Source organism: Siniperca chuatsi, linkage group LG11 (assembly GCF_020085105.1).
Source record: "Siniperca chuatsi isolate FFG_IHB_CAS linkage group LG11, ASM2008510v1, whole genome shotgun sequence".
NCBI classification, from domain to species: Eukaryota; Metazoa; Chordata; class Actinopteri; order Centrarchiformes; family Sinipercidae; genus Siniperca; species Siniperca chuatsi.
In genome coordinates this window covers 7,872,542-7,886,820 of record NC_058052.1, presented here as the reverse complement: position 1 = coordinate 7,886,820, position 14,279 = coordinate 7,872,542, and the positions used below count along the sequence as shown (strand labels likewise).

At 40.2% G+C, this 14,279-nt stretch overlaps 2 protein-coding genes across 4 annotated transcripts; one reads left to right on the top strand and one right to left on the bottom strand.

Moving 5' to 3' along the window:
• Positions 1–2,162: 2,162 nt before the first annotated feature.
• On the bottom strand, positions 2,163–6,502 carry fignl1 (fidgetin-like 1). 3 transcript variants are annotated; one of them, XM_044215246.1, is made up of 2 exons: positions 6,387–6,502; positions 2,163–5,089 (listed from the first exon to the last, which is right to left on the bottom strand). In XM_044215246.1, exon 2 carries the CDS (start codon positions 5,070–5,072, stop codon positions 3,126–3,128), a length of 1,947 nt encoding a protein of 648 aa, XP_044071181.1. In that variant the 5' UTR covers positions 5,073–5,089; positions 6,387–6,502; the 3' UTR covers positions 2,163–3,125. The 3 variants fall into 3 exon arrangements, with proteins under 3 accessions (XP_044071181.1, XP_044071180.1, XP_044071179.1); XM_044215245.1 differs by lacking the exon at positions 6,387–6,502 and adding an exon at positions 5,971–6,098; XM_044215244.1 differs by lacking the exon at positions 6,387–6,502 and adding an exon at positions 5,873–6,053.
• Positions 6,503–6,746: 244 nt separating this feature from the next.
• On the top strand, positions 6,747–14,075 carry ttl (tubulin tyrosine ligase). Its single transcript, XM_044215247.1, has 7 exons — positions 6,747–7,518; positions 7,739–7,817; positions 7,947–8,179; positions 8,450–8,585; positions 8,685–8,954; positions 10,455–10,598; positions 11,173–14,075. The coding sequence occupies exons 1-7, from the start codon at positions 7,350–7,352 to the stop codon at positions 11,369–11,371; spliced, it is 1,230 nt and encodes a 409-aa protein (XP_044071182.1). The 5' UTR covers positions 6,747–7,349; the 3' UTR covers positions 11,372–14,075.
• The last annotated feature ends 204 nt before the right edge of the window (positions 14,076–14,279 follow it).

Below are 14,279 nucleotides of genomic sequence, written 5' to 3'. Positions count from 1 at the left end.
AAATGCACAATTGATTGCCTCTCTTGGCTTTTCTTCACATGATTGGATATCTATTTGGGAATGCAAGTTGATCGTTGTAAAAACCAACTAACTAACTATAAAGCTGTTCTGTATACTTGAATTTGTGCATCAAGTATAGGGTCTTGTACTTACTTACAATTTTGAGGTACTTGTACTTTACTTGAGTATTTCTATGACTACTTTATACTCCACTGCATTTCAGAGAGAAATACTGTACCACTACATTTATTTAACATCTATAGTTACTTGTTACTTTTCAGATTAAGATTTTACATTAAATACATTGGATTGTTTTATAAAAGATTAAAGATTAAACCAGTGGTTTCCAACCTGTCTGGCTTGTGACAACTTACAAAAAAGCAGTGTCTACTTGGGGCCCCTTGTCACGTTTCAGATGTCTATGAGTGGTTAGCAGGTCCACCAAAGAAACATTTCTCCTCTAAACTTCTCAAATGGTCGCATTTGAACATTTTGAGGCCAAAAGAGTAAAATTATCCATATTTAACAAAAAAATAAGAGATAAGAAAGATTAGAGAAAAGTCCAAAAAATGAATATAAATGTGTGTAACAAAACTTTTTTTCCTTCTTTCCTACCCCATTAATTATGTCACAACCCCTCAGATTTATCTTGTTACAACACTTACACTTACAACACAGCCAAACAAATTCATGTTGTTTTAATAATAACTGCAAATCCAATCTGATTTCATGCTGCACAAGGCTCGAGTAGTTAAAAAAAAAAGATTACACTGGATTACATGCTGCATTGTTTCCTATGAATCCCTCGTGCGTGTGAAGGCAATCTGAATCCAGTTTGGAAATGGCGGACCCCGCCACCAACAATGAAAACTACGATTTAGAGAAGTAATTACAGAATGTAAATGCATTGGATTGCTATTGCTGAAAAAATGCCGACCATAAATAATATAAAAAAACAGATTTGATTTCATTAAAATCTTAACGGTTTATTGGTGAAAAAGTAAATGTTTTGAGTGCTTCTTCCACCACTGTCTATACCTGATCTCCAGGTTACTTAAATACCCCAAGTCGCAGGTGATGCATTTCAATTTCAAATGTCAGTATTCCAAATTTAAATAACAAGTATATAGGCAGTAAAGTTACATTAATTATTTAGTGTCATAAATAAATGTACTGTGTAATGTGTATGTTTGTGACCACACAACCCCAGATGTGACCACTGCTGCACAGCCACCTTCAAATTGAGTTACAAACTTATACCATATGGCACGGTTTTCAGTCCATACTCTATGGATCCCACCGGCACCGGAGGAATTCTGTGCATATGTCCCGGTCCAGCTGTGAGGAGTCCCTGTGTTCGGTGATGCCCGGGGGGGTGTTGTGTGACTACTTTCGCTGCTGGCTAATTCAACAAAGTTTCAATACAGTGGCCAACCACATGCGTCTGAAATATTTATCAGGGACTTGACAAAAAGATGAAAAATAAATGAAAGTCTTTTTTCATGGTCTTCCAGATTTTCAGATTGTTTCATTAAATTTACATGAGAATTTCATTTCATGTGTGCACAATCTATAATGGTCCTCTGCAATAGCACAGTGTATGTATGACCAGTGAGGCATTCAACTCAAAGAACATCAACAAGAATCTCTGTTGACCAGAACTACCAGTTGGCGATGAATTAACCACGTTTCCGCTGTGTGGAGGAGAGTGGCCATCTTATTTATTAATACTGATAGCTGAGAAATTAACTGGACACATTTTTTGAAATATATTCATCTACACCAGCCATGAACCCTGTGGATCAGGATCAGAGCTAAAATTAAAATTATGGAGCTCATGCTTATTGTCTAATAAAAGGGATGCATTGCAGTACAGTACAGGAAGGGAGGAAAAGCAAATGTAAAGTTTTCAGAGTTTTTTATACGAGACCCTGGATACTCTCTGTGTTGCCTAACTTCTTCAGCACATCCAGCCTCAGGAATATTTCAGGACAAGACTTAAGGCAAAATGTTATAGAGATGTACAAATAAAGTTCTCAACAAAGTGATCACACTGCCCTCTGTGGATTAGATGGGGAGGAGGATCAAGTGGGGAAATGCCACAATGTACTGGAGATAACTATTGATTTGTTTCAATTCTCAGACATAAACAAACATGTAGATCAGGGCAAAATTTCATTTTATTAGGAAAACATACAATTCTGGCAATGCAATTAATTGAAACAAACTAAAGCAATGAGAAAATGTTCTGTCTTGATATACTGTATATGATATAGGTGAGAATATCTCTGGGAATGAATACTAAATATGCTGGATGTCCATCCTCAAGTATTACAAAAATGATGCTAACTGCTATAAAGGAATTTAAAACAAGCTCAATGCTTCATCTGGAACACAGTTCATGTACCCAACATGGTGCCTAATGCTTACACAAAACCACAAAGCAAAGGTAAAATTATTATCTAAACAGAAGAGTCTGGCCATTACAAGCTCCTGAAAATAATTTTAATGCATTACATTAAACAATTTTCAGAGCAATTTCTCCAAACAGAAAAGTCTTTCATTCTCTCACCACGAAGATTACTGTGAATACAAATAACTATAATTATAACAAGTATATGGCTGCATTTTCAAAAACTATGTTAACACACCATTCACTTCAGCTGATATGTTTATATTTTAGTTTCAAGTGTAGTTACAACAGCCTGTGAGTAAAGAGTAATATTAATGGATCGGAAAACATCAGGTTGGTTGTAAAGAGATTAACTGTTTAATTAAATGACCCGTTGGGCACTCAGGGGGTGGACAAAATAACAGAAACACCTGCTCAGTGTAATGCAATCTAACACACATCTCTGCATTTAGAAAATTATCTTTGTGAAGCTTATAATCTTTCAGGCTTTTTGATGAGACTGTCACAGAGTTGTTGATCCAATTGTAAGGCAATAGTGTAAGGTGCTCCTGCTATTTTGTCCACCCACTCTATGTGCCTTGTGTGCAACAAAGGAAATATTTAAGATCTATAGATTTATCCAGAGCTGAAGTGTTTATCTCAACTCAGTTCAAAATAACATCCTAACATAACTTTAACAGAGGTAGAGGATAATCAGGATGAGGAGCCAAGTTTAACGTCCACATCCAAAAGTCTTATTCCACTCTTCATACAGCTCCAAGTCTTTTGATGAGACACTGGGTCGCACTGTCTTCAGAGCCTCCTGGAAGTCACTGTAGAGGATTGGTCGCACCTGATCTGCAGTGATAGAGGCGATGTCACTGAGCTGGATGCTGCGGATGGGCCCCAGAGCTGCTTCTCTACATAGCTGAGTCATATCAGCCCCCGAAAAGCCCTTGGTGGCTGTTACCACGCTCTCCAGCTCTTGCTCTATCAGCTGGTTCTTCTCTTGGGCCATGAGGTTAGTCACTATCTGCCATCGGGCGGTTGCCTCAGGCAGGGGGATGTATAACCTTTTTGCCAGGCGTCGTCGGGCAGCCTCGTCTATCTCTTGAGGTCGGTTGGTGGCGCCCACCACCAGGATGCGGTCCTCGGCTGCTGTGGCTGCCCCGTCCAGCTGAACCAAGAACTCTGTCTTTATCCTACGGGACGAATCGTGCTCCCCGTCTGTCCGCTGGGACAACAGTGAGTCAATTTCATCAATGAAAATGACAGCAGGCTGGTGGCAGCGGGCAATGGCAAACAGGGCTCGCACCATTTTCTCTCCTTCACCCACCCACTTGGATGTGAGCGATGAAGCACTGATGCTAAAGAAGGTGGCACCTGACTGGCAAGCTATGCATTTTCCTATCAGAGTTTTTCCGGTCCCTGGGGGTCCAAACAACAGGATGCCTTTGGGTGGACCACGGAGGCCAGTAAAGATGTCAGGTCGCAGCATGGGCCAAACCACAATCTCCTTTATGGTGGTCTTGGCAAACTCCAGGCCTGCTATGTCATCCCAGGCAACAGGAGGCCCGTGGTCCATGATCTCACTCATGATCAGCTCGATTATCTTTGGCTCAAAGTTTTTCAGACGTTCATCCAGGATCTGAGGTTCCTGATTGGAATTACTGCTCGCCCCACCTTCTTCCTCCTCCTGTCGTGGAATAGGTGACACAAATTTAGAAAATGCACCTCGAGGTCTGTTAGCACCCAGAGATTTCTTCACAGTTGCTGCCACCCCAGTGGTCTGACCTCTTTGTGTCTGATGGGAATGTTTTTTCTGTTGATCAACAACAAACTGCTCGCGAGCCGTTTTAAAGTTGCTTCCAGCTCGCGGGTCAGTGCCTGCTTGATTTCCATGTTGCCCCCTGCCACCATCCCCTCCATCTGGGTTGTAAAAATTCTTCCGCTTAGAAGGGTTGGAGGTGGGGAAGAAAGAGGACTGATAGTTTTGTGTGCCCCCTGCTGGGCCAGGGTTTCCCTGTGGAAGAACTGAAGGAGGATGACTAAACACAGACTGTGGTCGGGCTGGAGGTCGGGAGAATGAGTATGGATTACCGGAGATCCCCTCAGAGCCTCTTGGCCTCTCTGATGTAATATTAGTAACAGGATTACTGGCAGTGTTGTTCACCTCTGTTTTAGGCTGTGGTGGTCCTACAGGTTTGAACAATGCAGCCTCTGACCTGACTGCAGTAAAGGGAGCAGACAGGGAGCTGCCTCTGCTCTCTAGCCCTACAGATATGTTAACATCTCCTGGTGCCACCAGGGAGCCTCCTCCCCCAGTCCCAGCCTGAATCATCTTCTGCACGCAGGGCAACTCCAGCACACTCTCCATGGTCAGAGACGATTCCCATTTGTCACTGTAGTTCCTCTGACTGCGGGCCAGATGCAGTGCGCTCTCTGCATAGTTGTTAAGCCCTGTGCGGGGGTCATCCGAGTCCAGCACTGCGGCGTAGCGTTCCGAGTAGGTACTGAGCAGGCTGGCCATGCCGGCCTGAGAGAGCTGGGAGCTTGCCCATGCATACTGAATGGAGAGGATGTGGGCCCGGTAGGCATCGGCCTTCTGTTCAGGTGTACAGTTGCCAGATAAAATGTCAAAGGACCTCCTCTGCCATTCGTCCAGGTGTGCGCCACTCATGCCTGGCCTGCTCCAGTCTGGCGAAGGAGAGGAGACAAAAGTTATTAAAAAAACATGACCTCAGTAAAAGCCAAGGCACACATCACCCCTGACCCATACACACAAAAAAGTAACACATCTCATTACATTGCATTCTGCGATATGTATGGGCATATGTAGTAGTTTGTATTGCACTTTGATAAAGTCCAGGGACTAAAAAGAACAGATTAAAAAAGCATGGTTAAAATTGAAGCAGCAGAGGCTGAGGTATCCTGACATTAAGTCAATAGTATTGGTCAAGCTGCAAAAAGGCTAGATTACACTCATTAGCATCCCAACTCAATAGCATCTCTTCGTTAAAACCCTCTCCTCAATTTTTAAAGCACGCTTTGTTAGTCTCCATGCCCCAGCTGAGATAACCTCTAAACATAAAGGGTTATTTTCTCAGTCTTGGCAAAGCTGGGAACAGTATACAACTGTTTTCACGACATTAGTAGTACTAACCATGAGAATGACTATGTGTAATATTGGTGGAACGCCCCTTTAACTATATACAACTAGGCTAAATACCATAAAATCATATAATTTGATGGATATGTAGCTGTACTAGAGGGTAGTTCACTGGCAAAGCTGCTGCAGTGTCCTTTAACTTTAGATTAGTTATCATCCATTCAACTGACAGAGAAATCTAGCTTAGCCTCCATGACATGCAGCTATAAACAGTCTATGGACAGGACATAATTGCATTAGCTAAGTGTTCACTGAAAATATCTCGCACCACACAACAGGCCACAACACTGACGATGAGGGACGTTACTTACTATTAAGGATATCTTCTTATGATATTATGCCAAAAATAAATAGTTGCTACACTACAAACACAAGTTTTACAACGTTAACCAGTTGAAAGCTATTATACTTTAACTAGACGTGTAGTCGTTCCCGCCACCTGATTCTTCTTCAACAGTACGACTTCCTGCTACGTTCCAATTCGTTCTTCGAAGACCTAAATTAGTCTTTGAGCATCGCTTTCACCTAATGTAGGAACCCAGCGAAAACACACCTAATTTTATCTTTATTCAGTTGACAAAACGTCGACTTAATATGAAAATGTGTGAACAATACAGAGCTAAATTGAAACAAATAACTTATTTGAAAATATCGGAACGGGACCCATAACTTGTCACGACTAGGAAGTGCTCCATTTATCCTCCAGGTTCGCCCAGAGACTAGTCACTATCTGTTAATGTGTTATTATGCCGCTCTATCAATTTCCATGAGAGCTAAAGCGTCTTGATGATTGATAATTAATTAGAAACTACGAGGTAGTCTTACCCAGAGTGAGAAACTTTTTCTTGAGTTTTAAAACTCAGACTATGGCTTCTACGATAGACTGCTTAAGGGTCCTAGCTGCTAATTTGTGCAGAGGTCTACAACGCCATCTTGTGGCCACAACACGTTAAACAAATGCAATGATACATGTCGCTTTGTATTCTGGGAAATGTAGTGCCACCGTTGTTGAACTTCAAGTGGGGCACTGGATTCCGACATACATTATTTTTAAAGAAATCATACTTGTACACAAATTGCATTCCAAGTTATGTCCATGTACTTTCATTATGTATAAGAAATGTTAAATGTCAACTACTCTTGATATCAGTGTACGCGTAAACTACACTAACCACAACCGTGGAGCTTTTTGTTTATGCTGTCGACAGTGGATGACAGCGGCTGCAGAGCTTCAGAGAATACGACGCCGTTGGGAAAATAGGATGCGTTTGTGATATTGTGTAGCTAACTAGCTAGTTAGTTAATATTTCGCACTATTCTGTCTAAAGTCTTTGTCTTTGTGGAGTGTTACCGGAAAAGTTTCCCTGATAGCTGTTCACAGTGGCCGCAGTCCGTTAGCTAACGTTATAGCTAAACCGGAGACGGGATGTAAATTAATCCAGACGGGACCAGCCCTAGGAGCCGGTAGCAGCAGTCAGTCACACCCTTGTCTGGGATTTCTGAAGGAACCCTCTGAGCAACATTAAATTGCTATCCTTCGCATGTTATGGTGTTTTATATAAATAAATGTTAGCCTCATACTTCTGAATTGGAGTTTTAGAGCAATAGTGTGAGTTAACTGGGAAGTGTGGACTGGATATGACTGACTCATCATTATGGCACGGACAGAGGAGATAACCCTGAACAGTCTGACTGCTGCAGTGCCAACCAGATAGCCTCATAACTTGCTTGAAAGCTAAGTTTCAATCGTTTCTATTATATACTTCCCATCGTAGTCAACGTGGCATTATGAATTCCCCGATATACACATTTGTCACCCGTGACGACAACAGCACTGTTTATGCAGAAGTTTCCAAAATCCTCCTCTCAACTGGACAATGGAAGAGGCTGAAAAAAGACAATCCGAGATTCAACTTAATGCTTGGTGAACGGAACAGACTGCCCTTTGGGCGTCTAGGTAAATTATGCTTTTTCTTATTTCATATCATGCCGACAGCAGACAGAAAAGTCTGTTTGCTGTACACCCACTCAGGATGAGACAGCTGCTGTGACTGCAGGGCTGCTTGCTCCAGCATGCTGTGGAAAAATTGTCTCTCATTTAAATGTGCAGTCAAGGCTCTGAGTGTACACGTGGGTATTTTAATGCATTTTAAAATGTCCCCACTTGGAATTTGTAGGTCATGAACCAGGACTGGTGCAACTGGTGAATTACTACAGAGGAGCAGACAAGCTTTGCAGAAAGGCGTCCTTGGTCAAGTGTGTATCTGTCTTTTTAAATGAAAAATTGTTTGTCTTTCCATCATTGATGCTACTTACGTACTTTTATGTAAATAAATTATTCAAATGGGGTTACATTAGCTGACCGTTTCCCTTCTTTACCATTAGGCTTATAAAGACCAGCCCAGAGCTGTCCGACTCCTGTAACTGGTTCCCAGAATCCTACATCATCTATCCTACTAACCTCAACACTCCTGTTGCTCCAGCTACGAATGGCATTAGCCATCTGAAGAACAATCCCAAGACGGATGAGCGGGAAGTTTTCTTGGCCTCCTATCACTCTAAAAAAGAAAGTGGGGAAGGCTCAGTTTGGATAGCTAAGTCCTCTGCTGGAGCTAAAGGTAAAATCTGTTACCCACGTTTCAAAGATACAAGTAAGCCTTAGTCAGTCATTGTCCCTTCAGTGTCTTATTAAATTATATTAATTTGAATCAGAGATTACATACTCTTTCTGGGCTATTTTGAAAACTTTTGCTCGGCTAAAGACAACCATTTTCCCTTGATAACTCCCCTTTCATGTGAACAATTGCTTGTATTCTTCACAGTTTTAAATTGAGGATTTGGTAGATGGCATCAGTGGCAGCTTAACATATTTGTTTTTATTGCAACAGGTGCTGGTATTTTGATATCCCATGATGCTAATCAGCTGCTGGAGTATATTGATAATCAGGGACAGGTTCATGTTATTCAGAAGTACCTGGAGAAACCTTTGCTTCTGGAGCCGGGACATCGGAAGTTTGACATCAGGCAAGTCTTTTATGTTTGACACAAACCTACAGAGAATGTGCTAGTCTGTCTTGACTTTGTAACTGAGGCTCATGTGGGGGTATGCTATGCTATTGCTAGGAGCTGGGTGTTAGTGGACCATCAATACAACATCTATTTATACCGGGAGGGTGTGCTGCGGACTTCCTCAGAGCCCTACAACAGCTCTGACCTACAGAACATGACCAGCCACCTGACCAACCACTGCATCCAGAAGGAGCACTCCCAGAACTACGGACGATATGAGGAAGGGAACGAGATGTTCTTTGATGAGTTCAGGCTGTACCTGCTGAACACTCACAGTGTCACCCTGGAGACCACCATATTACCTCAGATCAAGCAGATCATAAAGTAGGTCCTTCTTGTTTTTGTTGCAGTTTATATTTTTGGATCTCGTCTAATAGATAGCTTAGCTTTCACATATCACATTGAAAGCTGAAATACATAATGTTTTAGTTTTTTTTTAAATTCATATATCAATCTTATACTGTGTCCCACCCCAAACACAAACACTAGCATATTTGTGTGGTTGGAGACATTCTCCAAATTGAGTTGTCAAGTCAAAGCTGTCCTAGTTGACAGTGTAAGTAAACAACGTATTCTTGTCAAGTTATTTGGTTGGTCAACAACATTTTACTCTTCTAGATCGTTGGATGCAAACGAGAGCTGAGATGAGACAATGTGAAAGCCACTGGTTTCAGCTTGTAAATAAGGGAGATCTTTACTGCTCCATAGCATCAAATCATATTATCTTTGAGAAACTTTGATAGGATTGTTGAATAAAAACACAATATCATTAGTTTTCCAGGTGCTTTGGCTTTCAAAGTCACCCTTTAGGCACATACAGGCATTTTAAGCTGTGCTAACGGCACGATGTCGGCCTGTCTGTTAGTCCACCACTTTGTACAGACATTCATGGTCCCCACAGGATGAAATCTACAAAATTTGGTGATCCCCTGACCTTTCCTCTACCACCACCATAAGGTTGAGATTTGTGGTTCAGGGTTAAATATCTTGACTATCAGATGTATTGCCATGAAAGATATTCAAGGTCTGTAGTGGATAAATTCTAATGACTTTAGTGACCGCTTATTTCCTCTAGCGCCATCATCAGGTCAAAATTTCATTTTGTCCATTACTTGGATTTATGACCAAATACCTGCAAAATCAATAACATTCCCATCAGCCTCATCTGTACTTTGTTTGTTTTGAGTGCTAATTAGCAAAAGTTAGCATGTTAACATGCTAAACTAACAGGAGATAATGGTAAACATCATACCTGCTAAACATAAACATGCTAGCATTGTCATTGTGATAATGTGAGCATTGAACTCACGTACAGTCTCACAGAGCCACTAGCATGACTGTAGACTCTTAGTCTTGTTAACTGCAATATGAGTGAGAATAAAGCTATTCACGTCTGACATCTGACTTGTGTTTTGAAATATTTCTGCCACTAAAGAAAAGACAGAACAGCAAATCACAGAGCAGTATTATTTCATATATAGTATTTAGTCTTAGTGATGTATTACCTCTTAGTTAGACATGTAATTCGCATATCCTCTCTAATTAGCTCCCTTATGTGTTACTACTGTGAAAATGTGACTTTGATGTCTATCAAATACCAGCTACCATCACTTAAAGGAAAAAGGTGTGACCTGGGCAGGAGGCATTTTTATTGTGCATTTCCTTTTCAAATCGCAGAAGAGGTCTGTGAAGATCAGTGACTACTTAATGCTTGAAATGTTCCTAATGAATTGTATCACGTGTTTGCACATGGCATGAGGTTGATTAGATGTTCGTTATTAACAGCCACATGATTGGAAATGATTTTGCTGTCTGGTTTCACAGGAGCTGTCTGACATGTATTGAGCCGGCAATCAGCACCAAACACCTGTCCTACCAGAGCTTCCAGCTCTTTGGATTTGATTTCATGGTGGACGAGAGCTTCAAAGTGTGGCTTATTGAGATCAATGGAGCTCCAGCCTGTGCACAGTCAGTAACATTCAGCTGATCAATCAAGTTAAAAATCTGTCTTTCTTAGCATCCCTTTCAATTTCACTTTTCTTTTACCACTTTTTTCCCCATCTAGAAATCTTACAACCTTGTACTGTACTGTGTCTCATATTCACATCTATTCCTCTAGTCTACATTTAGATTTACTTTTTGGCTTCTGTTTACAATATGGGGAAAACAAGCTTTGAATCTATTTCCCTGATTATTTAAAAATATCAACATTTAATAATGTTGGAATATTTGTTTGTTGTTTTTCTTCCATAGAGGGTCAGAGTCACAAATAGAAATGGTTTGAAACATTACCATTGTTTTAAAGCTAAACATTTTGTTCCTCCATGAATTTTTATTTTGGAAACTTTTGACTCTTCTGTGTCAAGTTTTTTTAATGCAAAACTGTCATGTGAATTCATTTCATATGCTATTATATGATATTAAATCAGTCACAACTAGCTGTGGGTTGTGAGTGTGTCCTATAGACTTTATTTAAACTCATTAAGTCAGTAACACAAATGTGAAGGCAAGTTGACACTTCTATTATGCTTTCCCCCACCAGGAAACTATATCCTGAGCTATGTCAAGGTATTGTGGATGTGGCCATTTCCAGTGTCTTCACCCTGAACAGTAGCGGTGACTCTTCATCTGCTTCCTCTTCACCTTATTCCTCCTCCCCATCCTCCATGTTCAACACCAACTCCTGCTCCTCTCCCAAACTGAGAGCGCCTCTTCACGTGGGCCCTTTCACTCGACTGTAAGCACACAAATATTCCCCTCGTCTCCTCCATACTAGAAGCTTCTACATGCTCTGTCCTCACTCCTAAACTCTACCTGAGAAGTAGCACAGGCCAGCGAGCCGAGCCTTTAATTATACCTTGCCTGACGCACCTGGAGGGAATCTTTCTTTTTATGGAAATCACTGAACTGCAGAAATGAGCTCTGCTCTCCTGATTATGCATATTATGAATGTGAGGATGGTTATGAACTGATCAACAAACTTTGTGGGAGTTTCTGAATGAGGACAGACGCCCTTCCATCTCAGTTCCAACACCAGTTTCTCCCCGAGCAGATTAATGGAGGTCTGAAGGATGCAGAGACGCTGAACTGAGACTGTAGTGCCTTACATTTCCAGCCACTCTCCCTTAAAAATATTGCCAGTTAGCTTGCTCTGTTACTGTGACTTGTACTTGTTCTATAAGCCTTTGCACTGTTGCTCAATAAAGTCAATGCGGTCATGATCAGTCCACAATAATTAGCATATAACAGATCTTAATGATGAATTTGTGTAATTTTGAATGCTATTTTTCTCATCAGACACGTTTCTCATTTATTGTTTTTTATTGCCAAACGAATGTGTCTGATGAGCCAAACATTCAAGATGTCAAGGTTTTCCTTGATAATCAACATTCCTCTTAACTCAACCGTGTGGACACAACATATTATTTACATTCAGGGCAGCTGGATGGCATAGGTGAACAGGGAGACCGTCCCTCATCTGGTAAACCCAGGTTTAAGGCCATCCCAACAAGTTCTGCTGAAGTGTCTCTGACCTCTGACCTCTGTATGGCAGAGAGGAAAGAGAAAAGAGAACTCTCATACGGGGATCAATAAAGTATTAGCCTACATTATTCTGTTCTAAACAAAGTCTTTACAAAATAGTCCAGCGAGAAAAACTTTGATGTTTATTTGTCATTTAAAGAGAGCATGTTTGTGTGAAAGCATGTAGTGGTATGCATCCTCATGCAAGCTGCCTCAGCACATTTTGCCCCAGTTTGTAAAGAGCTGCCCTAATGTCTGTGTTTTATTTCTGATGGGTGAAAAGCTAGACTGTCAGTGTAAAGTGTTGTGGATTATGTTTTTGAACTGTGTAGAGTAGATTGTACAGAGTGTGTTAGTGGTTATTAAAAGCATTTAAAGACCCCATGAAATGAAACTGACTTAACACAATAAACGTTTACATATAAGATAACTTAGCTGATGGAGACCAAAAACCCTACTTCATACTTCTTACAATTGTCTTGTAAAACACATTGTGTCTGATGTGTTATTACCAGCGGCTGCAAGGAAGTCACACTATACAGACACAGGTCTTCGTCTCATCACTGACTGTTATTCAGTTACTACTAGTGTTTGATCATGTCACCGTCTGACACATTCTACCCTCTTGTTTTTGTGTTGCATTTCATGAATGACTGATTTTTTTGTTTCATGGGGTCCTTAAAATACTTCAGTTTTTCACTTTTCTTTTGACAAAATCTCGTGAATAGATGAGACCTTAGAGGTGTAATTGTTCAAGATTTGTGTTAAATATATTTTATGTTACTGTTTGAACTGTTTGTTAGAAAGGAATGTTTAGTTTTTCCTTAGACATGAAACTTTAAATTAGCTAAAAATTGTGATGACTGCACTTTGGATAGTTGTTTCAACTGTTGTGTTTCCAGGGGCTCATTTTAAACACAGAATAAGTCATTATAGGAGTTTTAGTAGGTATGTCTCTCATAATGTTATAATCCCTGCTGTTCCTCTCTTTTAACCTCAGTTCAATGTGAGGCTTTACTTCCCATGGTGTGAGTAACATAAGTTAAGGGACACCATCAGAGCATTTATTTATGCTTTTAATTGCTGTGTATTTGTGTTTACAAGATGACTCTGGGAAATGAAGAATATGCTGAAGGTCAGACAGAAGGAATAGTTACAGAGCTAATTACACACACAAAATTCAATCATTTTCTTTTAAAGACACAGGATTATAAACATGAATCCTAGTAACTAAGAACAATGTGGTGAATCAATTTCTGTGCTGTATTACATAGCCCTGCTGTAGCTGAAATGATGTTTGAAAGTTTGGAAAGATATTGAAGTAAGTAGAAAATGGATATTTATGTCATGATTGTGTTGGCAAATGGATTACAAGTGTTTGCTGATTTGTGAAGTATCAAAAGCAAACTATCAGTATTTGTTTTTATTAAATTTGTAGGGAAATGTCTTTCCTTCAAAGGGAAGGGTGCCTTAGAGGGAATTGCATATTGATAAAAAGAAGCAATGGACCTCCAGCATTTAAACGCACCTTCATTTGTTTGTTTGAGGAAAATTCACTTTGATACATTCATTATTACACCTGTTTTCAATTCAATTATGTAATTTCCTCTTATTTAGAGTTTCTTTGCACATCTGACTCCATTTATCATGTTTTTCTCACGTGTTTCATATTTTTCCTGGATTTCTTCATCTTTACCAAAGATAAAATTCATGCTGTATTTTCAGTGTCACATACTGTTTTGTAGTTGCTATAATCTGGACATTATCACATCAACTGGCCAACATGATCCAAAAGCAGGTATCATATTCAGAGGGATGTCTGTGCTGTGTTTTTGTTAGGTGATGTTTTATCCAAAATCTTGCATGGACATTTGTCTTTATCAGAAACAATATTACTAGAATAAAAAATATTACTATTACCAAGCTTCTGTCAAGTGTACATTTATGCCTTACATGGTCCATTTGATTTCCTCCTGCTTCCAGACTTTATGCTTAGCTCAGCTAAACATAGCCCAGACCAACTCTGTACTGGACATAGAGATAAAAGTGATATCCATCTTCTCATATGACTGAATAAGATGTAAACAAGTTTCCCTAAATGATGGACTGCTAACAAGACATTAAACA

What these genes read in the sequence shown, in the direction of transcription:
- fignl1 (XM_044215246.1), bottom strand. Translation starts at nt 5,072, where the DNA reads ATGAGTGGCGCACACCTGGACGAATGGCAGAGGAGGTCCTTTGACATT.
- ttl (XM_044215247.1), top strand. Translation starts at nt 7,350, where the DNA reads ATGAATTCCCCGATATACACATTTGTCACCCGTGACGACAACAGCACT. An exon ending in CAGATCAAGCAGATCATAAA is followed by an intron (nt 8,955 to 10,454) that starts GTAGGTCCTTCT and finishes CTGGTTTCACAG; the next exon opens with GAGCTGTCTGACATGTATTG. An exon ending in GGAGCTCCAGCCTGTGCACA is followed by an intron (nt 10,599 to 11,172) that starts GTCAGTAACATT and finishes TTCCCCCACCAG; the next exon opens with GAAACTATATCCTGAGCTAT.